The 25,025-nt window shown below is 39.6% G+C and overlaps 1 protein-coding gene across 1 annotated transcript in view; it reads left to right on the forward strand.

Moving 5' to 3' along the window:
* Positions 1–3,689: 3,689 nt before the first annotated feature.
* Positions 3,690–25,025, forward strand: part of plod1a (procollagen-lysine, 2-oxoglutarate 5-dioxygenase 1a) — a 30,405-nt gene continuing 9,069 nt past the window's right edge. The window contains exons 1-16 of the mRNA XM_084916955.1: positions 3,690–4,598; positions 5,587–5,678; positions 5,952–6,085; positions 8,246–8,409; positions 9,884–9,996; positions 10,870–10,933; positions 15,951–16,048; positions 17,209–17,310; positions 17,448–17,579; positions 19,847–19,968; positions 20,141–20,245; positions 20,401–20,526; positions 22,137–22,272; positions 22,365–22,478; positions 24,238–24,303; positions 24,573–24,677. Coding sequence (XP_084773081.1) covers positions 4,508–4,598; positions 5,587–5,678; positions 5,952–6,085; positions 8,246–8,409; positions 9,884–9,996; positions 10,870–10,933; positions 15,951–16,048; positions 17,209–17,310; positions 17,448–17,579; positions 19,847–19,968; positions 20,141–20,245; positions 20,401–20,526; positions 22,137–22,272; positions 22,365–22,478; positions 24,238–24,303; positions 24,573–24,677 — 1,764 coding nt within the window. The 5' untranslated portion in view covers positions 3,690–4,507. The remainder of the gene's footprint in view (positions 4,599–5,586; positions 5,679–5,951; positions 6,086–8,245; positions 8,410–9,883; positions 9,997–10,869; positions 10,934–15,950; positions 16,049–17,208; positions 17,311–17,447; positions 17,580–19,846; positions 19,969–20,140; positions 20,246–20,400; positions 20,527–22,136; positions 22,273–22,364; positions 22,479–24,237; positions 24,304–24,572; positions 24,678–25,025) is intronic.

Raw genomic sequence — 25,025 nt, forward strand, 5'->3', positions numbered from 1 at the left:
GGATGGGTCGGTGTAGCCTTCATGGCCCAACATATCCCAGACTTCATAGCGGCGGAAGCGGAGCGGATGAAGAGTAAACTTTCAGAAGTAAGTACTGAATATGATGTCACTTATTTATGCGCAAATGTTTTTATAATGAAGAACATTAAAACATTACTGTTGGCCACATGTTGGGAAAGTTATGTGACATTAGCGATGTTTGTACTAACTTGGTTTTAAAGCCTTTACTTCAAAATATACGCTGTTCAATAGTTGACTTTAATCTTACAGAGAATGTGATGATTTTATGGATAATTAAAGTCAGTCATATATCCACAAACACAACAAGCTGATAGTCAGTGATGCTGCTCGATTTGCAGTCCTGAATATCATGGCACAAGCAGGATTCACTGCACTGTTAATGTTAGCTATGTTATATTGCTGCCTCTGTTTGGTGATGTCGAGCCAAACGGACTTTAACGTGTGTTTGAACGAGCTGACGGTTCACTCCTTAAGCTGAAAGAAAGATGCTTTAATCACAGGGGTCACACATGTGTCCAATGTACCATCTGGGAACTCTTCTTGTTTAGCACTCGTAATAACACAAACACTAAATCCTCCTTCTCTTGTGCTGTTTTGTAGCAGTGTATACACCTGAGACTGTCACCTGTCTGTCTGTCCTGCACTCTCTCTCTTTTTCTTTCTCTGCTTGTGTAATAAAAGTATGAACATTCATTTATAAGTCACACTTGTGTTTGAATCCTGCAGCTTATCACACATTTGATTTCCATGTGTGACAACTGCAAGTGTCCAGAGTGAGGACAGACTGAGGGACCCACTGCTGCACATCATCTGTGAGGCTTTGCACCCCTGATGATCCACCAGGACAAACTCAGCAGTGTGTGAGGAAGAGGAGGAGGAAGAGCCAGCAGCAGCTGACAGATGCAGAGAATAGACAGACTGTTCCCTGTTTGTGAAGGACTGCTAGGAAAGTTTAAAATAACTAATTGTCTGTCCTGAATCAGTCTTATTAGGTAATGTTCAAATAATTTTATCATTCCAGTGTTTTCAGTGTGGGAGAAAGTACTCAGGGCCTTCAAGTTACACACTATGAAAGGCAGCAACACGTTTAATATTCAGAAACCTAAAGTATGTATCAGCAGCAGAATGGACCTAAAAATAAATGTTTGTTTCAGTTCTATGAAGCTTTGAGTATTTTGGATTAGTAGTACTGCTGTGTTTGTTGCATCATATTGCTGTAATTGTTTATATGCTTTATATATTCTGAGGTAAGTTGATCTATAGTGTTACATCATATTTTATAAAGATGTTATGTGTTTGTATACTTTCTGCCCAGTTTGACCCATTTAGCAGAAGTCAGCCTGTTTAAGGCTCCGATATCTATTCTGTATGACTTAAAGCAGTTATGACATGGTCTGATTTTCTCACTCAATAAAGGAATATTTAATATATCAGTCTACTCTTCATTTTATCAGACACAGTTTTCACAGCTTGTACATTTTCTTTTTATAAATATATGTAAGCAATGAGCCAAATTTAGTAATGCCAACATACTGAAGGAACAACATTTGTCTCTTATACAGGGAGTGCAGAATTATTAGGCAAATGAATATTTTGTCCGCATCATCCTCTTCATGCATGTTGTCTTACTCCAAGCTGCATAGGCTCGAAAGCCTACTACCAATTAAGCATATTAGGTGATGTGCATCGCTGTAATGAGAAGGGGTGTGGTCTAATGACATCAACACCCTATATCAGGTGTGCATAATTATTAGGCAACGTCCTTTCCTTTGGCAAAATGGGTCAAAAGAAGGAAAAGTCAAAAATAGTGAGATATCTTGCAGAGGGATGCAGCAGTCTCAAAATTGCAAAGCTTCTGAAGCGTGATCATTGAACAATCAAGCGTTTCATTCAAAATAGTCAACAGGGTCGTAAGAAGCGTGTGGAAAAACCAAGGCGCAAAATAACTGCCCATGAACTGAGAAAAGTCAAGCGTGCAGCTGCCAAGATGCCACTTGCCACCAGTTTGGCCATATTTCAGAGCTGCAACATCACTGGAGTGCCCAAAAGCACAAGGTGTGCAATACTCAGAGACATGGCCAAGGTAAGAAAGGCTGAAAGACGACCACCACTGAACAAGACACACAAGCTGAAACGTCAAGACTGGGCCAAGAAATATCTCAAGACTGATTTTTCTAAGGTTTTATGGACTGATGAAATGAGAGTGAGTCTTGATGGGCCAGATGGATGGGCCCGTGGCTGGATTGGTAAAGGGCAGAGAGCTCCAGTCCGACTCAGACGCCAGCAAGGTGGAGGTGGAGTACTGGTTTGGGCTGGTATCATCAAAGATGAGCTTGTGGGGCCTTTTCGGGTTGAGGATGGAGTCAAGCTCAACTCCCAGTCCTACTGCCAGTTTCTGGAAGACACCTTCTTCAAGCAGTGGTACAGGAAGAAGTCTGCATCCTTCAAGAAAAACATGATTTTCATGCAGGACAATGCTCCATCACATGCGTCCAAGTACTCCACAGCGTGGCTGGCAAGAAAGGGTATAAAAGAAGAAAAACTAATGACATGGCCACCTTGTTCACCTGATCTGAACCCCATTGAGAACCTGTGGTCCATCATCAAATGTGAGATTTACAGGGAGGGAAAACAGTACACATCTCTGAACAGTGTCTGGGAGGCTGTGGTTGCTGCTGCACGCAATGTTGATGGTGAACAGATCAAAACACTGACAGAATCCATGGATGGCAGGCTTTTGAGTGTCCTTGCAAAGAAAGGTGGCTATATTGGTCGCTGATTTGTTTTTGTTTTCTTTTTGAATGTCAGAAATGTATATTTGTGAATGTGGAGATGTTATATTGGTTTCACTGGTAAAAATAAATAATTGAAATGGGTATATATTTGTTTTTGGTTAAGTTGCCTAATAATTATGCACAGTAATAGTCACCTGCACACACAGATATCCCCCTAAAATAGCTAAAACTAAAAACAAACTAAAAACTACTTCCAAAAACATTCAGCTTTGATATTAATGAGTTTTTTTGGTTCATTGAGAACATGGTTGTTGTTCAATAATAAAATTATTCCTCAAAAATACAACTTGCCTAATAATTCTGCACTCCCTGTATATGATACACCTATATATGCACTGTCAAAGATAGTTGTCTTTGAGTGAAGATTTAAGGTGATAAGACATATAAATAACTGCAACTTGAATCTGTACTGAGGCTCAGTATTTGACACAGAGTTCATGTTCAGTGCTGTAATAGCTAATAATGATTAATATAATAACTATAATATTGGCCATATTATATTTACATTACCAAAGTGATATGACTTTAGTCTCATGAACAACATTAGCTAATTGTTATTTACTAACTAATCTTAAATGACCGTTCAGTACAGAAATGAAGCCCAAAAATCATGTTTTACTGTCCTGTGGTCTCAGCCTCAGATACTTATCAAATCACACAAAGCTCTTGTAGAAACAAACAAACAAACAAACGAACAAAATATGTTCTCCTTCATTTCTGTCAAACCAAGTTGTATGACACGTTTCCAGCGGTTAGTATCATGGTTGCTAGGCAACCTGGGAAGCGCGATGGAGACTAGACCGTCCCATACAGACAAACTTGCCGTTTATTTTGCAAATCAAGCTCAACACTGCCCCTAGCGTCCTGGAGCACTTCCGTTGTGTTTTGGAATTTGCATGTGTTTTGGAGTCAGCAAGTGTTTTGGAGTTTGCAAGTGTTTTGGAGTTTGTAGTGCTTTGTCTCTAGGGGCCACCGTAGTTTTTTCTACCTCTAATAACCTCTAGCTGGACTTTAATGAATGCAATAACACTTTTTAACGTCAGTTAAATTAACCACTATCTAACAAAGAACTCGTATACCAGTATTCGCAAATATATCGGATGTCAATACCACATTAGATATACCTCTGTCTAAACTCTTCATTTGGGTTCTAATGTTAGGTTTATGATTACTTTGGATAATGTGATTGGCACTGATGTTTAACATTTCCTTTCTTTCTTTTCATGGTCAAGTTATAGTGAGAGCTTTAATTTAGCAAACTGAGTTTACCCATAGTCTTTGTAAGAAACTTATATACAACCACCGGTTCAGGCTACGTGCAGATACTCATGTCTGCGGAACAGCAGGATCCCCATGTGCACAGTTCTCTCCTGCCCACTGTGGAAGTAGGCGTTTGCTTGCGATTTTAACAAGTGGGCTACTATGTTATAAAAGAGCCTGGATGGCAAATCTTTACACAGATGCCAAACTGCTGTTTTACTACTGTTATTCTTCTACTTTAACTGCTGTATAGACAAATACACGGTTTGTGTGCACACACTGAGAAACTGCGAGGAGGAGAGAGAAAAGGCAAAGTAGGGAAAAACAAGGCGAGTTAGAGAAGGCTGAGCTGGCAGATCCAACACAGCCGTAGTTGACGTTCGCTAACGGGACCAGTCCGGTTCAAAAACAGGGACGTTAACCTGGCAAAAATGAGACTTTCATCTTTGCTGTTATTTTCAGGTATTGTTGTCTGCGCGCTTTCCGCTCTGGTAAACTCCGAAGTAGAGGGAATTCCTGAAGGTAAGTCTGGAATGCTGGCAGAGATAACGCTGTGTCCGCACCCTACGGTGTTGGTGGTGCAGTTTGTAGCAAATGTGTAACGAGACTAGTTGGGCCAGTTAAGCTCGACACAAGGAGACTTAGTTCATTTGATAACTGGCTGAAAAAAGCTGTGCTGCAACCACGCGTGTCACAGAAATGTGTGAGAAAGAGTTGAAGCCGAACTACAGACAAAACAAGACGGTAGCGACAAATTATCTGACTGCATCTTTATGAAAAACCCGGATCCTTGGATCAGTGTTAGTCTGTTAGAAAAACCGAGATTTCCCCACTTTGTCTCGTAGTGCTTGATGCAGGTCGAAAAGTTGTTTTTCAGTTTTCCAAAATAAAAATCACCGTTAATAAAACATGAACGGAGTTTATTAACGTTTCGTCAGCGCTTTCCAATTCAAAGCAAACTGTAGTCGCTCCGGGCTGAGGAGGGCTGCCATGCCGCTGACGTGGACGATGCTCCTCTGAACTGCTGATCATTGCCTCTAACACATTCACGTTAGCCTGTGGGAAGCCTATATTATCAATAGTTGCAGGGGATGCGGACTTGATTCTGTGATACACCCACAAAGAATAAAAATATAAGTTTAGAGACTTTTTTTCAAGCTTAATTCATAGCGACATTAACCCTGAGCAGTTCACTGTTACATCATAACCATCTTAAAGCCTTTATCACAGCCTGTGCAAGAAACGTATTTGCTCCTCTGTAGAAATGTAACTACATGTCGACATAATCGCACAAGTATAGATCTGCATTAAAGCTCTGTGTTTAAGTGCAAATATGTGAGCATCAAAATGCCATCATATTACTAATACAGCGCCTCTTCTTTCTGCTAGGTTATTGTACACTATAGTTCACAGTCATACATGCGTTACATAAATACTCTTTATGGTGGTACTGTAAAGTTTTGTCACGCTTAAGTCATTCTGAATTCCTCTGTCATGCTCTGGTTTCCAGACAAACTTCTAGTTGTGACTGTTGCGACCAAAGAGACTGATGGCTACAGGCGTTTCCTGAGGACAGCGAAACACTTTAACTATACTGTCAAGGTAAGAACTTCTGGGGCAAAGTTTTCGAAAAAGTTTATTTCATGCTCTGTAGACGTGAGGGCTCACAGTCTCTTTAAAACAAGTCCCTGCTGTGTGCTTTAAGGAGTTTTATCTAAACACAAAAATTGGTCCTTTTCAGTGGATTTCAGTCATACTAATATGTGTTGATAATATAAAGCAGAAAATAAGGAAAGACATAACCTTAATGGCTGTATTATTAAAGGATGATACATTAAAATCTTTAAACTAAAAGATGAGGTGTATGTTTTTAAGGTTCTGGGCCGAGATCAGAAATGGAAGGGAGGTGACTACATGTCAGCCCCAGGAGGAGGCCAGAAAGTACGACTTCTTAAAGAAGGTCTGAAGGAGATGAAGGATGATGACCAAATAATCCTTTTTATTGACAGGTAGAGTGTCTATCTGGATACCTATGCCACTATAATACTGTGTTAGTTATTCAGCCACTGGTTCAATTTCATTTCATGTTACATGAATCTGCCTTGTTCTGCCTTTTGTCAGCACACGAAATATAGTAATGTGTAGTTTGTAATTTTACAGCTTGATGACAAATTAAGGAAGAACTGTATTAGTAGGTGAGAAACATACTCTGTTTGGAAGCTTTTCAGCACTGTGGTGCTCTGCAGGCTGCAGTTAACATCCAGTCATTCTGTGTGGCATTGTGTGTGTAAACTCTAAGCAGGTTGATTCTGATGTATCAAAACGATAAGAAGAAAAGAGCTCAATGACTGTGACATGACGGTTCACTTTGTGTTTCAGTAGGAACAGTGACTAGAAACACATCTGCATTTAGACATATTGGAAGAACATCAGTCCACATGGTTAGAACAACAGCAAACATTTGATGAGCGTGATATTCGGCATTGATACGTAAGGAAAACATAGAAGCACTAAATATTAGTGCATGATGTAATCAGGCTGTAAGTATGAATAGTCAACAGTTAAAGTGATTGATATTGAACAGCTGCACTGCATTAAACTCTCTTTGTAAAGATGAATGCACATTTGTGACTTCATCATTTGAATAGTTGTGTACAACATGAGTATAGAAGTAAAATTAACAGTAACAGTATTTTGTCTAAGTCCGCCATTGTAGAAATCCATTTCACCGAAACAATAACGTGGCGTACGGTGTGACGTCAAAAAAGGCACACACCTTTGACGCTGCGTTTTCTCCGTTTTCCTCGTTCACACATAAACGCAAAAATGGAGTTTTCGAAAAATTTCCACCCTGGCAGTAGTTTTTAAAAATCTCCGTTTTCAGTGATCGAAAACGCCGTTTACGTGTGGACGAAAGGTGCAAACGCATAGAAAAATCTGTGTTTTCAAAAATACCCGTGTACGTGTGGATGTAGCCTCAGTGTAGGGAAAAAAAAAATCACACTTACAATTATTTCTATTGTGCGCTGCAGTAGATGTGTTTTAGCAGACCTGCAGCTCTTTGTGGTTTTACAGAACTGAATTCAGCCAGATGTAAGCAGATGTTTCACGAGCTATCTTGGCTGATTGTCTCCCTCTACACTGACAGCACAATGTTTATGCTGGACAGTCTGAAGCTGCTGTGAAGGTGGACTTCAGTGAATGAATCTAAGCATCATCACATAAAGTTCATATTATGTAACTCGACACTGACCATGAACACCACAGCTGCTGTGCACCCGTCCAGTACAGTGCTTTACTTAGAATCCATTGTATGACTCTAAGCTAACCTGTTTATCCTGCACTAAAGAGCAGATTCAGTAACACAAAGGTCAAAGGCTACACCTCAGTTTGTCTTGCAGGAAGCCTAAAAATTAAGAAAAAAAAACAAAAGGTCACATATACAGAAGCCAGTATCTGATGTAAAAATGAGGACTTACATGTAAACCTAAAATTTCCAGTATATTAAATACCACTGAGCAGTCTTTACCTTTAAATATAACCTCTCTTCTTTCTCTTCTCTTCCACATTTTATACCAAACTAGGCCAACTGACTCAACATGTCCAGTTCAAAATAATGCAAATATCGAGCACAGGTGTATAAGAATTGCCTCGGTATAAATTTAATAGCCACTTATTTAAAATACATTAGCAGTTCTTAACTGTTTCTGCTGTTTCTCTAGTCTTTTAAGGTAGCGTGCTTTGAATTGAGTAACAAGCTCCACTTATAGCAGTTTATTTGCTGCGTTACGATGTTATGAGTCAGTATACTAAATTCAGAAGATATTACTGTTTCAGTGTTTATGCATATTTAATATAAACAACATGTTTTTGAAGCACATTTGATGCACTTTAGCTGTACATGGCAGCTAAAGGAAAAGTCCTGACATTTTGTAAAGTTGTAAAATTCTTTATGGTGAAGCATGTAATTATAGTGAAATCAAGAAAGTGTGTGTTGTTTTTGTTGCAGTTCCTTTTCTGGTAGTAAACATACTCACAGGCAAATTAACTCTGGCTGGTATCATATAATAACAACGCCTTCATTTGTTTTAACTGTGTCACTGGCTTCACACAGTGCTGAGCTGCACTGTGTACTAACGTTTTCTGTTTTCACTCCCTTCATGACTTAGCTACGATGTGGTTTTCGCCTCGGGTCCCAAAGAGCTGCTCAAGAAGTTCCAGCAGACCAAGCACAGGGTTGTGTTCTCCTCTGAGACCCTCATCTGGCCAGACAGACATCTGGAGGACAAATATCCCCATGTCAGGGAGGGCAACAGGTTCCTGGGCTCAGGGGGTATGTTTATCAGTCTTGTTGTTTCTTGTACTGCTGAGAAAAGCAATATTGCTGTGTAATTTCTGTCTGTTTGTTTTTACCTAACATGAAGTATTTATTCTGAGAAAAAACAATATTTTTATGTCATATTTTTTTATTAGAGACACCTGCGTCACAGTGCAGCCATGTGTGGAGGGTCACGTATTTTAGGATGCAGGACACAGCACACAAAGGATTTTTCAAAAAGGGAGCTCGTTAATAGCTAATCCAAAGTGAATCATTGTTCAAGGGAAAAATCCAAAACACAAGAAATTAGAAAACAACAAAACACAGAAAAGTTACAAAGAACAGTGCATACAATGCCAGAGTGGACAAAGCAACTACAGTTCATACTGTACAGTACTGCTGTATGTAGCCACACTGAGGGCTGATGAAATACTGGAGGCCAGCTCGGCAATGAGATAAATCGAAACATAATAAACGCAGGTGAAAACAATCAGGGCAGTCACACAGCAGGGACAGGAGACATCACAGAACAGACTTCACAGTAAAACAGGCACATTTATAGCATCCTGAATACCAACTCCCACTACCTCTCACTACAGAACAAGGAAACACAAAAAGACCAACGCACAGACACAGAATTGAGACAGTTTCAACAGATTTTGTAATATGTGTTCATATGGGATGGGAATCTATTGGAATTTAGCAATTCCAATTCCATTGTTGATGTCACTTGTCCATTCAGTTCCTTACCAATTATCTTATTGATTCTCTACATAATAGCTCTCTAACCTCGAGTACTAGAAGTTAAACTCAGCAGAAAGCATTTATTAATGAAAATCAACCCAGAGACTGAAGTAGCTCACTAACATACGTAAACAGATCCAAATCCAAATGCAGTGCAGCACTGCACTTAATGTTGTTTTAGTACTTTATTAATCAGTACTTTCTTAACGTTGTTTCAGCATTTGCATACTTAGTCAACTGGTGCCATGTAAGCAATTATAAAAATGTAAATTATAAAAAATAAAAAATTTTCAGATGGTATTAAATGTTAAGCTGTTGCTGTATCTCTCACATCCAGCAGGAAAACCTGGAAGGTAAATGAACTGGTTCCTATGTAGTGCTTTTCTACTCAACCTCAGCACTCAAAGCTCTTTATGCAACATGCGTCATTCACCCAATCATAGAAACACTACTCCCCACTTGTGTAAACAAGCAGGTTAAAAGGGTCACTCACCTTCTGGGCTTAAGAAGTACCAGAAAAAAAAAATCCTTAAAATGTGAGGCTCACAGGTTGCTGATAGATGAGATAGGGCAGATGGTTTTATAGCAGGTCGTTAGTCAGCACTGCACTGGTGACATAAACCTGGTAGAGCTCGAAACAGACGCCTTAACTTTCCCTCACTGTGTCTACATGAAGGTCATGAACAAATGTATACTTCTAATATATGTGATCATTTCCTGTCTCATTTCTCTTGTCTCCTCACAGGTTTCATTGGCTATCTTCCCAACATCAAAGAGCTCGTTGCTAATTGGACAGGAGACGACGGTGACAGTGATCAGCTGTTTTTCACCAAGATTTACACTGATCAATCAAAAAGAGTAAGACTTGTTCCACTGCTGTAACTTTATGAAATTCCACTATTTTTTCATGAATGCCTCTACAGCACTGTAATTACATGAAGTGATGTTTATAACATCTCCTGCTAACTGAAATTCAGCACTTTCTGTCCACATGGTTCAAATTACAGGTCTTTTAGCTCATTGGACATTTTCCTGGTTCGTGTTAGGCTTTTTGATGGTAATGATGAACAATACACAAAACAATAGTGCTGAAAATACATCGTTTTCATGTTGAATGCAGCATAATTCAGGGCAGTAATATTCTGATGTTAGCTATCATGTGAAAGCAGGTAAATATACGCTGCTCGGTGTTAAATGTCAACACTTCACCGAGTTCTTTTGATTCCTCAGAGGCATCCGATGGAAGACAACACACTGCTCAGTAGACAATTTAGCACTTTATTTCTCTTTCACATTACTTCTAGAAGGGAGATGCGTCCTGCATGACACATTGCCGTGGATCTCCAAATGGTGGTGTGCCCCTAACGGTTTTATTACAGAAGCTCTCTATCTCTACTCTAAACAACAGTGTCTCAGTAACTTTCCACTAGAGATGGTCCCCTCTTATCTACATTTTCCCAGGCAAGCGTGAGTGAGTCTGCAGCTTTCTACTCCCCAAGGACACATGGTCTTATGCCTTTATTTTCAGGGCTGTGTCCACTTAATACTACACTATATAACTTTATAACACTTATTAATAAAAAAGCATAGCATTATTGAGGCACTGAAAAATTATTTATTCCCAACATCGGCCTGAAGAAGCAGCCACAGTTTGTTTGTTCCTGTAGAAGTTTTCATCTTATTGGATACATGTAACATAATAGATCAAAAGAATATATTTCTATGTTTCAGAAATCTATAAATATCACCCTGGACAACAAATGCAGACTCTTTCAGAACCTTCATGGAGCACTTGGTGAGTGCATTAAATTTTGTTTTCTTTGACCAGCAGGCCAAGCTTGTTGATAACACATGTAACACTGCCCAGCATCTTCTCCTGCTCTTGTTTACTATGCACATTATAACGAAAAATGATAAACAACAGACAATAAATCAGAAAAATCAGAAATCAGAGACACTTTACTTATCCCAAAGGGGCATTTAAGATACAACAGAGCAGCATGACATTGAAGATAAGGACAGGGCATAAACAGGCAATAAGAATGAGAGCGTTGGGTTCATGTCGAAGTGATGGAAACAAGTCTGAAAATCACAAAAATGAGGAAAAGGAAAAGAATACAAAATAAACTGAGTAGATGGCGAAAAGCAACAACGAAAAGAGCATTGAAGTTAGAAAACAGTAACAGAGTAACAACTTTAACAACCTTTTAAGGAACTTATTGAATTGTAGCATTTTCACTTTGACCTACGGATACATAGATGAGGTGATATTTTTGGATAATAACTTAAAATTCATACACTGATGATGAAGTGGTGATTGTTTTAATACCCCAAAGGTGAAGGGTATAATTATGGTTTGCCAAAGTAATTTTTGTGGCATTATTTCCTTTGCTGAAATGAACAATCATTGGCTACCTTAGCAAGGTGCATAAAAAACAAAACGATGTCAGCAGATGTGGTATGGTGACTAAACTATACACTTCATTTAGATGTTACATTTATTTCCTCTGTTGACAGGTCTGTAGTCACATTGTAAAGTCTCAAGGGGAGTGCTCCATTTACTTTTAATGCATCACCAAAATGTACAAAGATCATTGTAAGAATGAGAGAGTTAAAGTGTCTTTACAGGAATAACAATCATACTGTTTACAGAACAGTTGTCTAGTTGGTGGCAGGTAGTTTTTTGTGTGTAACTGAACAAGTCTAGTAGGGAACACATGTCACAAGGTTTGGCAGGCAAGGCAATATAAGGAAGTCCCTCTCTGGTATTGTGTGGGATCAATTCAAGTTTATTTATACAGCACCAAATAACAACAACAGTCGCTCTCAAGGCGCTTTATAGTGTAAGGTAGAGGCTACAATAATACATACAGAGAAAAAACCCAATAATAATATGACCCACTATGAGCAAGCACTGGTCCAGCCCTAACTATATGCTTTAGCAAAAAGGAAAGTTTGAAGCCTAATCTTAAAAGTAGAGATAGTGTCTGTATCCTGAATCCAAACTGGGAGCTAGTTCCACAGAAGAGAGGCCTGAAAACTGAAGGCTCTGCCTCCCATTCTACTTTTAAATACTCTAGGAACAACAAGTAAGCCTGCAGTGTGAGAACGAAGTGCTCTAATAGGGTGATGTGGTACTACAAGGTCATTAAGATAAGATGGGGCCTGATTATTTAAGACCTTGTATGTGAGGAGCAGGATTTTGAATTCTGGATTTAACAGGAAGCCAATGAAGGGAAGCCAATACAGGAGAAATCTGCTCTCTCTTTCTAATCCCTGTCAGTACTCTTGCTGCAGCATTTTGGATTAACTGAAGGCTTTTCAGGGAGTTTTTAGGACTTCCTGATAATAATGAATTACAGTAGTCCAGCCTGGAAGTAATAAATGCATGAACTAGTTTTTCAGTGTCACTCTGAGACAGGATTTTTGCTAATAGCTAAGTGTTAAGGTATGGAGTCTGTTTCTTTCACTGTTTGCAGAAAGCTCAGGTATATGATGTCTATAGCTGGATATCTATATTTTACTTGGTTCAAGCAGATTGTAATGTTGGTCTGGTGAGGAAGGAGCGGCTCGTAGGTCCCGCGGGCATTTGGCATGGAGGTTAGCCGGACAAGTCTGAGCCTAGGCAGTTAGACAGAGCAACGGACCTTTATTTGGCATTAACAGATTAAGATCATACAAGCCAAGTCTCCACGGCTCTACGCTATCCGTACATACATGTGCCGGGGGTTAGGTAGTCGCCTGCACCAGCCCATTACAATGGGAAGGTCTCTCTAAAACACATGAGCGGAGAGCAGCATGCTCGACTGTAATGGCTGCACTCACACTAGGAGACTCTCCAACTACTACAATAATGAGAAGACACCCCTAGCGGTGCTATGCCATAATAATGGTTGTTACAAGATGTAGGCCTTGAAAAGCTCACACTGGAGCTCCAGTGGTTGCAATGCTCCTATATTGGTCCCCACGTCTACTTCTGTGACTCCAGTTCTTGCATATTTTCATTGTCGAGGAGTGGTTCTTATTGCTTTTTTGCTCAACTGTAGAGGACAATCGGCAGTACCTTCATCGTTTCTTTGTAGATGAGGGTGCATCCCACCATTCTAGGATAAGTATGGTGCCATGGTGAGGACACCTTCTGTTGGTCTTTTGAGGAGTTATCTTGATGAGGTGTCACTATGAGAAGGCTACACAACCTTTATCCAGGTGTGGATAAGTTGAGTAGCACAGATTAGAGCAGAACAAAAAATGTTATCCATGACACGCAGGTCATCTTTTCTGTATGAAGTATAAAATGACTTGGTTACATTGGTCTGACAGTAACAATGTGTGAGTGTGTTTTTTGATAAAAGTTGACGTCACTGACATCAACATTGCAGTCCATTTTAGGGCTATTTCTGGGCAGTGTTTAGCCAGTTTTTATCCTAACTAGTTCTAGATTGCAGATGATATGGACAGTGGGGTTTCTGGTCAATTCACAGTTTGGTCATTACCTGCCAGTGAAATTACTTCCTCTCTCTGGCATTTCACAGAGCATCAGAACTGATGCTCTGTGAAATGCCATCTCTGTTAGCTACTTCTGCTAGCTTGAGAAGATATCTACACATATGTGTCACACTTTGACATGTGAATGAATAGACCCCACAGTTACCAGCTGATATGGAGTGTGGGTAAAAATGTTGCCAGTTGATTTGGTAGATTTTTACACCAGGTATCCTCCCTGACACAATCTTTTAGGGATTTATGTTTCCTCATGCACCCAAGCCAGGGATCTTCTGCTTGATACTCAAAGACCTTAATCACTACACTATGGAGCCACTTGCCCTGAAAGACAAAAATAGTCCACAGTAATCATATTTCCCTGTATGGCATTTGCTTATTATAAATAACATGGCATCCAGACAACAGGGGGTAAGTGTGGGTGAACTGTGGGGCAAACCCATACTTATCCCAGTCTTTTGGTTGCCCACAGCCAACTGTGATAGGGGCCCCGTGAAGTAAAACTACTCCTAAACTATTAAAGGGCAAAACTGCTATGGGCCCTTTTTCTTTGCCACACAGCCAGAGATGCCCACTGTGGGCTCACCGGGCATGTTTGCTGGGATTATTTCTCGGTCTAGTCTAGATTTAAATTGAATTACTGATATAACACCTTTTCTATTTTCATGAGACACAGGATATTGAGGGATCATTGGAAAGTCTGTATTTTTCTTTAATAGTATCTGTACAGGCTCAGCAGATCTGATCTGACTAACATCATTAGACACAGAGCCGTACTGATGTAGGAAGAGTGGAAACTATTGTGTCATAAAGCTCCTCTGTGAACTGACTCTGATCTAACAGTGTGACAAGTGTGTCGTCCTGGCTGGTTTCAGTAAGTTTGCCGTTCAAAGTATATCATATAACAATGTCTCTGTCACCCTCGTATGTGTGTGTTCCTCAAGCTAAGGTACTCTCAGGTACTGAGCAGTATCTTAGCTGTTCCTAAGACTGTGCTCTCCCATGGATAGAGACCTTGGATGTTGTAACTGGAATCTGCTGGAGCCACTCTTCCAGTTTCGTGTTTAGAAGCTAAGGGGGGAATTCCAGTGTGGTACTGTGTGGATGAGTTCTTGAAAACACGTTCAAATCTTTAAGGTGTTTATATCATACCTAGAAAATTAAATATCTATGAGGCTTTTAATCATTTCCTCTCATTCATAATCAGCTGTACCATAAATGCTGTCTCTGTATATATTCTCCACCAAATATTATAAATTCTTATTTATATTGATGAGCCAAAGAGAGGTTTAGAGTAAGTGGGGTTGGTTTACACCCAACTAATATATAGGACAATATATAGATCTCTCCAAAACTAAGATTTTACAAATTTGTTATAAAAATGCTATTAATATTATATTTGTCAAAGGATACTGATATGAACTCAAAGCGTTTGCAGCTTTATAGTCCAGCTATATATTTGATTAATGCCATGCTGCTGTAACTTCAGCTCTGAAGACAAACAGCAGACGACCTGACAGGAATGAAAGAAAACACACAGACTAAATGCACACAGGAGGCGATCAGGGGAAGTGGAAACACCCAGGGAAACAGCTGACTAGAATGAACATAATGACGCCACGGAGGAAGTGAAACTAAACACAATGAACATGGGACACCAGACCTCTTCAAAATAAAACAGGAAGCATAATGAGACATGACACAAGCTTGACAACATAGGACATGCAGACATGAAAAGACATGACAGACTAAGACGCGGATTTACCATGGTGGACTGACGAGGAACGCGAACACCATAAAAACGTACAGAGGATGAAAAAGGGACTGGAGATGAGACATGGACGTAACTAAACACGATGACCAGGGGAAAGCACACGTGACAGAAGGAGTGGGTCACAGGGGGGAAAACACGTAAACAAGAAGAGGAAACGGGAGACAACACATGAAGGGCGAGGGAGACAGGGGGTGAGGACACACCTGATAAACAAAGAACTAACATGGCGACCTCGTCAAAATAGAAGGATCTTTAGATAACTAAATGAGACTAAAACATAAACAATGAATATCAACATACAAGGAAACACAAAACACTGGGTCACATGACCTAGGACCATGACATACTGTCAGCAGTAACAGTATTGTGTATGTTTTGTGGTAGCTAGGTCTTACAGTAGTTAACTTGTTCTTCTGTCTATCTGATCTATTTATCTTCAGTGTTCTCTTGAAACATTTAAAATGTAAATTTGTAGTTTTGATATTTCAAATCTTAAAAACAAGTCTGATAGTTGTTTTACATCTGTTTATGTTTCCAGATGATGTGGTGCTGAAGTTTGAAGATAGTCAAGTACGAGTCAGAAATGTGTTGTATGATACTCTGCCTGTCATCGTCCACGGGGACGGACCAACAAAGGTACCAACTTATCTGTTCCATGTTATTAAGCTGTAGTCACATCGCACAGTTTTTAATGGAAACAATAAAACCTGCTCGAAAAGTTTGAGTTTGTATTCTCTCAGCAGTTTTCTCAGCTGAAAACTGAAGGCTCTGCCTCCCATTCTACTTTTAAATACTCTAGGAACAATTAGTAAGCCTGCAGTGTGAGAGCGAAGTGCTCTAATAGGGTGATATAGCAACAAACTATTTCTCCAGGCTAAATGATGATCTTCTAAATTTGTGACACGCCATTTCCTCTCCAGCTTACGAGTTATCTGCTTTAGGCTACGTGTTTGAGAATTATACCACGGAGTCAGGTACTTCTGATTTGAGACCTTACTTTTCACTGGAGCTACAGTATCCAGAGTCGTATGTAGTGAGGAGGTAAAATTATTAACAAGATAATCGACCTCTGTTGGAGTAGCGTTCAGGTAGCTGCTCTGCTCTATGTTGGTACAGGGCATTGAAGATGATAACAGTGGGTGGATTATATTCTTAAACTTAGTTACAGCGCTTTCAGAAAGACATCTACTTTGATAAAGTCTACTCTCCACTGCTGTGTAATCAATTATTGTAAATGTAAATGTTATCAGGAAATGATCAGACAGGAGAGGGTTTTCAGGAAACACTGTTAAATGTTCAGTTTCTATGCCATATGTTAAAACAAGATCTAAAGTGTGATTAATGTGGTGGGTTCTTTTACATTTTGACAGAAGCCAATTGAGTCTAATAACAGATTAAATGCCATGTTGAGTCTGACATGTTTAGTACCTGCCTATAAGGCCCGGGTGGACGATGAATAACAACAAATAAAACCGTTTTTTTAGTTTGCCTTCTTGGGTGGACTGGGTTAAGTATCAGGCTTTCAAATGAACTGAAACTGTTGGTGTGTTGGTTGATTAATAAGTTGGGTTGGACGATTGTTGCCATCCCCACCTCAGCCTGTGCTTCACTGATTCTGATACATAATATGTATGTAGGAGTCGTTCCAGTAATCTAATGATAATCTACCTATATGTCTGAGATTCTGAAAATCTGTTACTCTCATCTTTTAGTACGACTAAGAGATTACCAGTGTTAGACTATTAGATATGAGATTGATATAAAATGAACTACAAGAGCACACGACTGTTTTCCAGCTCCAGATCAACTACCTGGGAAACTACATCCCCAACACATGGACATTTGAGTCTGGGTGCACAGTGTGTCATGAGGATCTACGGTCACTCACAGCTCTTCAGGTCTGTTTACATTTCCTGACAAACTGTATCCATATTATTTCCCAAAGCTACCTTTGATGCCTGATAAAAATGGCATAAAGCCTCATCCTGGTAGAACATGACACTTATTTTTTGTTTAATGTGTGTGTTTCTAACAGGAAAATGAATACCCTCTGGTAGTGATTGGCATCTTCATTCAGCAGCCCACTCCATTTGTTACAGTGTTCTTCGAACGGCTGCTGAAGCTCCAGCATCCCAAGAACAAGATCAAACTCTTCATTTTTAACAAGGTAACTACATTTTCCTGACACTCAGCAAAAATATGTCTGATGTAGTCTGACACAAATTAGCATCACACCAGAATACCTCACTAAGATGTAAATACGCTGGCTAAATGAAATACTGTGGAGTTTATTTCATAAAGCTGCTACTTCTATATATATGTACACACACACACACACACACACACACACACGCACACACCAGGTGCTAGTATAAAGTAAAGAAGGATCATTATGTGCTTCACAGCTACTCCAGCAGTCTGTGAATAGAAACTTGCTCTGTGGGACTGTAGTTTTATTATCAGACAAAGCCTTTCAGGTTATTTTACAGAGAAACCCAAAAGTAATGTAACGCGTAGTGTAACAAATTACCTTCTCCTTGGAGTTATTAAGTAATGTACTGTAATGCAGTGGTCCCCAACCTTTTTTGCGCCACGGACCGGTTCATGCCCGACAATATTTTCACAGACCGGCCTTTAAGGTGTCGCGGATAAATACAACAAAATAAAACTAGTACTGGTACCGAAAAAAAGAAGATTTATTCATAACACACGTGAAAAGACCCAGGAAAACCGAGTTAACGATAAAAACGATAACAAAATAACGCTGAAAACCGATAAAAACCCTGAAAACCATACATTTCACACCTGAGCCTCAACTCTCGCGGCCCGGTACCAAACGACTCACGGACCGGTACCGGTCCGAGGCCCAGGGACCACTGCTGTAATGTACATATTACACACAAAATGTGTTGTGTGTAATATGTGTAATACACTACTTGCGTTGAATAACGACACCAACACTGATCACAATGAAGAAAGGAAAAACCTCAACAAACACGCACAAACATTTGACCGCATAGCGTGCAAGTATGTGCATGAATGTAATGCTGTTGATGTGTTGCTTAGGGACGGTGGTGACTCTCAAAGCAGAGCCAGTGACAGTCGATAAGTGATATCGATAATGGAATCAGAATGGTTACAGTATCTACTCTTATCACAGCTGCATGACCTTCTTACTTTGATGTTTTTGAGGACTTCTCTTCACATGAAGGTTTATAAGGACATTTTCAGTCCTTCCAAAAATTATTAACCTGCTGGATTTAACGTAACTTAGTAGGTAATGAACAGATTGATTTAGGCAATTTTAACAGAAGATGGGTTCATGATTTTCTCTGTGACAAAGTCCATGAAACTAGGAGAATAGTTTGTTAGACTGCTGTGTGTGGAACCCAGCAGTGCGTTCAGCCACAGAGAGTTGGAGGGAATCAAGTACTTGTGATTTGTACACAGTGTCCTCAATGTCCAGGCAGCAGTTATCCTTTGGCGCCTCCCCACCTTTGCCATATGGGTTAACCTTTATGCCCTCCTCGGACATTTCTGTACATTCTTTTCAACTTTTTTTTTGATTTGGCAAACATTTAGGTGGTGTTATAGCCTGTGACATTTTTGCAGGAAATCTTTTGTCAAATCTTTGAAATCGAGTGTCTTTTACTCTTACATGTAATGAATACGCTGTTGATGCATTTTCACACTCTTTAGACACCTCAAGCAGTTCTGCAGAGCCTCGCTGGCTTCCTGCTTCCACCTCCTTGCAGACTTGGTGGCAACAGGAAGTCTTTAAACAGCAGGAACATACCGAGGTGCTAACTGGACAAGAGTGTGGTCTGATCCACTGAGTGGGAGGAGGTTTATTGTCCCATGTTTTGCAGTCCACATATTACTGCAAAGTGGGCAGACTGGAGTCCAGACTGGTGTGATTAAACCAGTGATGGTGATTAAAGCCTCTGCGTGTTTATGCAGTAGGTCAGCAACAGTCATGTGTATGATGTCAAATGCTGCTGTACCATTGGCTAATGAAGATCATTTGGTCTTCTGCTTTCTGATTGGCTGACCTGCTCCCTCCACCCCCAACCACCATGCTCCTCACCACTGCCTACAAGCTCGAGTTTTACCACACATCACAGTCGAAGTGCAGATTGTGGATTTGTGACTTGAGAGGATGCAGTCAAGCACTTTTATTCAGATTTGTGATTATGAGAAGTAAACAAATAAATAAATATGAGCAAAATTTGAATTACAAGTTTGCAGTTCTAGTATATTTGTGAAAACATCAATCTATGCATTTTTTCTGTAACCGTAAATTTAAAACACAAGCGTGTAAAAAACGTACAGGTTTCTACACATTCTCACTTTTTATTCTACATTTTGCAACATACTTATCTTCACAGCAGTCTTCCTGCTCTGCATATCTTTGTGTTTTCCTTTTCCCTCCAGGAAGCTCATCATCAGCGTCAGGTCCGATCTTTCTTGAAGGATTATGGAAGCCTGTATGAGAACGTCACAGTCATCGAACCTGAAGAAGAGATGGATGGAGCTGCCTCTAGGAACCTAGGCCTGTGAGTACTGTCCAACCAGAACGTGACACATCTTCATTTTAAAATGTTTATCAACTGAGTTGCAGAAGATGACGTGTACTCTTCATTATACAGTATTAAGGTCAATAACAGATTGCTCTTTAAATTCTATTATAATATATGTGCTAATCTATCAGTGTGTTTTCTTCTTCAGAGATCTGTGCCGGAGGGACCAGGACTGTGACTATTTCTTCAGTTTGGACATTGAAGTGGTCTTAAAGAACAAGGATACACTCAAAATTCTGATTGAACAAAACCTGTAAGGAAATGTTTTTATACTGAGTCATTCGCTGATGTGCTGGCAGTAGTCACAGTCACATTTAACTTCTTTAGCTCTAGTGTATTTATGTGAGTTGAGTATATGTCTAGATGAAGAAATGTAACACATAGCACTTCTTGAATGGCCTCCTGCAGTCCTATTGTAGCACCAATGATAACTCGAGCTGGTCGGCTGTGGAGCAACTTTTGGGGAGCCCTCAGTGGAGACGGCTACTACGCCAGGTCTGAGGACTATGTGGACATTGTACAAGGACGGAGAGTGTAAGTTGCTTATTTGCTCCCTAAAACCTTTGTCAGCATTTAGAATTTTTTTTGCATTCCTCATTTTTGACCATAAAAGGCTGAGGGGGTATTGTCGTCACCCGTGGGTGGTACAGATACCCAAATCTGTGCCTGCAATAACTAGTGTATCTAGGTGTATCTAGGAAAACTCTCAGACAAGTTTGAATCCTGGTGACCTAAAGGTCAAGGTCAGAGGTCAAGTTTCCAGAAAATCCTGTGAATACAATAACTCAAGAAGGAATTGGGATTTTCAAACTGGTGCTATATGTTCATCTTTTAAAAATCGAATGAGTTTGATTCTCAGCAACCTTAGCCCCAATGTTCACAAGTGTGTGTGAGCACAGGAGCTGGATGAGAATTTAAAATAGATCGAGAGTTTAGGAGAGGTGAGAGTGGTGAGAGGCAGACCTGTCTTGATAAAGATAAAGCGATGGTAGAAGTTGTCAAATGGCAGGAACTGCTGCGGCTGTTTGTAAGTACAACCCACCTGGACCTTGGCTAGATCCACCTTCACTTGATCCTTCAGAATAATAAAGCTCTGGGATGAAAGTGTGTCATCATGGAGTTCACACTCTGTGATAGCGCAGTTCAGCAGGAACCGGAGAACAGCAACAAAAACCTCAAAACATCAATGTCTTTGAGAATAAAGCAGAAATTTCAAGATTGATGTCTAAATGCAATTTCGAGAAAACAGGTGAAATGTGGAAATATGGAGATGTTGTATCTATAAAATGCTTTGACTGACAGCATCTGACAGCGATTGTGCTCCCTCTGCTCGACTGTAAATTCAGCTTTCTTTGGCTCTCATCACCTGTCTGGAGATAGGAGGGATGTCTGATCTGCTGACAATTAATACCTGCAACAACATCAAGAATAAATGAGTATGTTCCTGTAGGATTTCTTATGCTAGAACCATTACTTCAGTTCAAGAGTGAGGCTTCAGGTGAGAAGGGAGAGGATGAGGATGGGAGAAGTGGTGGAGAAGGCAGATGAGAAAGATTAGAAAGAAAAAACTAGAAAGACATAATAAAAATATAACTGTAAGATTTTTAAATGGTCAAATATTATTTGAAACAGATACTGGTGAGTTTAAAAATTGAAATAACTTATAACAAATACTATGTATACGATGAAGGAGAGGTATAAAAAGATTCTCCTGTCCTTGATGATTGACAGCTGAGTGTAAGCAAGGTGGGCAGTGATCATGTTTATGTAAGAAATGTAGGCGTGATTGGACGTGATCGCCACAGGTTATCACGTCCAACATGGTGGACAGCTCTACAGAGATGTGTGCATGACGTCACGTGCAGAGCCTTAGTGTATCGTGTTCTTTGCCTCGTTCCCCTGAGACGTTACATTCTCTTTTTTTGTTTGTTTCACGTGTCACGTTCAACATACATCACCAGCTAACAGTCAGCTTGCATCAGTGATGATATTTTGTTCAACTCACCACAAAAAAAAAAAAGCACAGCAGGCCTGACAAAAAGTGCCTGTAGGGTGGGCTTGTTAAATAATGACCAACAGAAATTTGTAGCAGCTAAGACTTCATTGGAACATTTGTTGGTACATCAATTATCTGTTGTTTTTAGGGGCGTCTGGAATGTGCCATATGTGTCCAATGTGTACCTGGTGAAAGGCGGCCTCCTCCGTAGAGAGCTGAAAGACTACGAGCTGTTCAGCTCCTCGGACCCTGACATGGCTTTCTGCCACAACATACGCAACAAGGTCAGTAAGAGAAACAGGAAACTGTTTTTTTTACCTAAAGAAAAGTTCAAAACTGTCCACAGTAGTGACTGACCTGTTGTTTTTGCTCTCAGGGAATCTTCATGTATGTAACCAACATGCACACATTTGGCCGCATCCTGTCTACAGAAAATTACCAGACCGGTCATCTACATAATGATCTGTGGCAGATCTTTGAAAATCCAGTGGTGAGATGGTTGAAGAAACACCTGGAAACATTACTAGCTGCTGTAGTGTTTGTGGCAGGCAGAATGGTTATTGCAGTGGCAGAAATGAAGTTGGTGGAATTAAGCTGCTATGTACGATATAAAAGCTGTTTTAATTTTATAGTGATGTATAAATGTTAGCTACAAAATCAAAACATTCATATAAGTACACAGTATCTCACCACACAGACACTATGTGTTATATAGGCTCAGTAAAGGATCCCTGTGTTTATATAAAATAAGAATCACAAATATAAAATGCGACAAAATGGAAAAACAAAGCAAAGGAATAAAACAGTGTAACATATGAAGAGTGTTTAAATAATTAATGTAGTTTGTGTGAATGTATAGACAGTGGGTTTTTAGGTTGGGTTTAAAGAAACACCGCTTGCCATTTTTTACTAGGACACCAAATGATGATATATATCTGCGAGAGAACGTCCACAGTTCCTCCTTGAGGAAACCTTTGATAAACGTAATCTAAAATATGTCGGACTAGCTTAAAATTTCAGGGGAATAGTTGCCATATCTCAATTTCACCAGTGTATTTTTGCCATGCCACCAAACATGCTAACGTTTCAGTTTTATGACCTTCATCAGAGCATGACAACATGCAGGTCATATCATGTATGTACTGCAATATGGCAGGTTTAAAAAGTCACATGGTAATCCACATCCTGGTCTCATCGGTTTTCCTAATCATTAGATGGATGACAGATGAACGCTTCATTGATCCCAAAGGGAAACTGCTGTGTTACAGTTACAGTAAATAATAAATAAACAACAAAGATAGTAAAGGTGCCACAGATGCCTGGTAAGGGCCTCTTATACTATGAGATACAAAAATGTAAAAGTAAAAATGAAGTTAGCTACAAACAGTAGACGTAAGACAGACATTGTGCAGGAAACAAGTGCAAACTGGATTCATAAATCATGTGTACATGAAGGTATAATACAAAATATGTTTGGGATCTTAAGTCTGACAGGTGTGTTGTCTCACTCTGGTTTGTCTCACTCCCATTTCTTCCTGTTCCGTGTTGAAGCTCCACTTGGAACCTTGTTAAGATCCAACCATGCAAAATATGAGTTTTCAAGTGGTCAAGACTGTATCATCTACAGTACACATCCACTTAAATTGTTAAGTATTAAAATGCTTTGCCATGTATACTGTAAAATAAGAGCTATGCTTATTTCCTCCCTCTGTGCGCTTCTTCAGACACAGTGTCTTCAGTCATCTTAGCTCCACACACATATTTGGAATATTTCTCAGAAAAATCCTGAAAAGAAAAATGAAATTTAAAAGTAATTATCTACAGAAAACTGTCTGAGAAAGTCTTTTGTAATGTTCACAGTGAAATTCAGTTTGTGTTTTTTGTGATGTGATGGTAGATAAGATATATTCACAGGTGTGCTGAACCAATCTTTTTTTTTTTTTTACAACATTACACGACTTCAGCATAAATGATCCATGAGAACATTGTAGATGTCGTTATAGGGGATTTCCGTGTTACGAGTGCTGACATCAGCATAAAGTATTAAGGTTTTAGTATACATGTCAACATCAACATTACTGAAACAGTCAGTTTAAACGTTTTTTAACGTTACTGTCTAAGCTAAGCCACCGTCTGATCTTCATATGTAAAAGAAGGCAGTCTAGAAGAATTTCTGCGTCTACACGAAGGTTTGATGAGGACACGGTGTGATTTGCAATGAGCAAATCTGTATGTTATATTTATTTCAGGACTGGGAGGAGCGCTACATCCACGAGAACTATACTCGCATCATGAAGGACAAGCTGATTGAAAATGTAAGTTTAAACTCGAGCTGAGCTGGAGTCAGATTAACCTACTGAATGAGCTGTTGTGTTTAGAAGAGGCAAAAGCAAATACATTGAACTCCTATCAACTTCCATGTTTCTTATAAATATTGTGGCACAGATAAGAAGTTAGTTCAGTTACATCTGCCATAACCAGAGGAACTAACACCGTCCTCAGTTTGTAGGACCTTCCTTTAAGAGGCAGTTCTGTTACAAGCTGTTACTTGGTGCTTAATGCTGTTGTATCTTCTGCCTTCCAGCCTTGCCCAGATGTGTACTGGTTCCCAGTCTTCTCCACTGTTGCTTGTAACCACATGATTGAAGAAATGGAGCACTATGGAAAGTGGTCAGGAGGGGGCAATGTGGTAAGGCATCTTGTTATTAACATTAATCATGTAGTCATGATTATTGATAATAACATGTCAGTCATGTAATAAGACGACATCACTGAGCTCCAGTGTTCCTTATATTCAGTCTTTGTTTGCATTATTTGTCACAAGTTCATGTCATTTGCATCTTCCAGCTACATACCCAACTCTGAAAACGTCGGGATAGCTGCTCGTGTAAAAAAATAAAAAGTGAATGTTGTGATTTTCAAATTTCAGAAACTCATATTTGTATTCAAATAGAACAAAGAAAACACATCAAACGCTTATAAAATGTGCCATTTTCAGAAACATACTAGCTCATATTTAATTTGATGACAGCAACAT

This window comes from Perissodus microlepis, chromosome 20, assembly GCF_051167445.1.
Source record: "Perissodus microlepis isolate ML-2025 ecotype Zambia chromosome 20, ASM5116744v1, whole genome shotgun sequence".
Taxonomy (NCBI): domain Eukaryota; kingdom Metazoa; phylum Chordata; class Actinopteri; order Cichliformes; family Cichlidae; genus Perissodus; species Perissodus microlepis.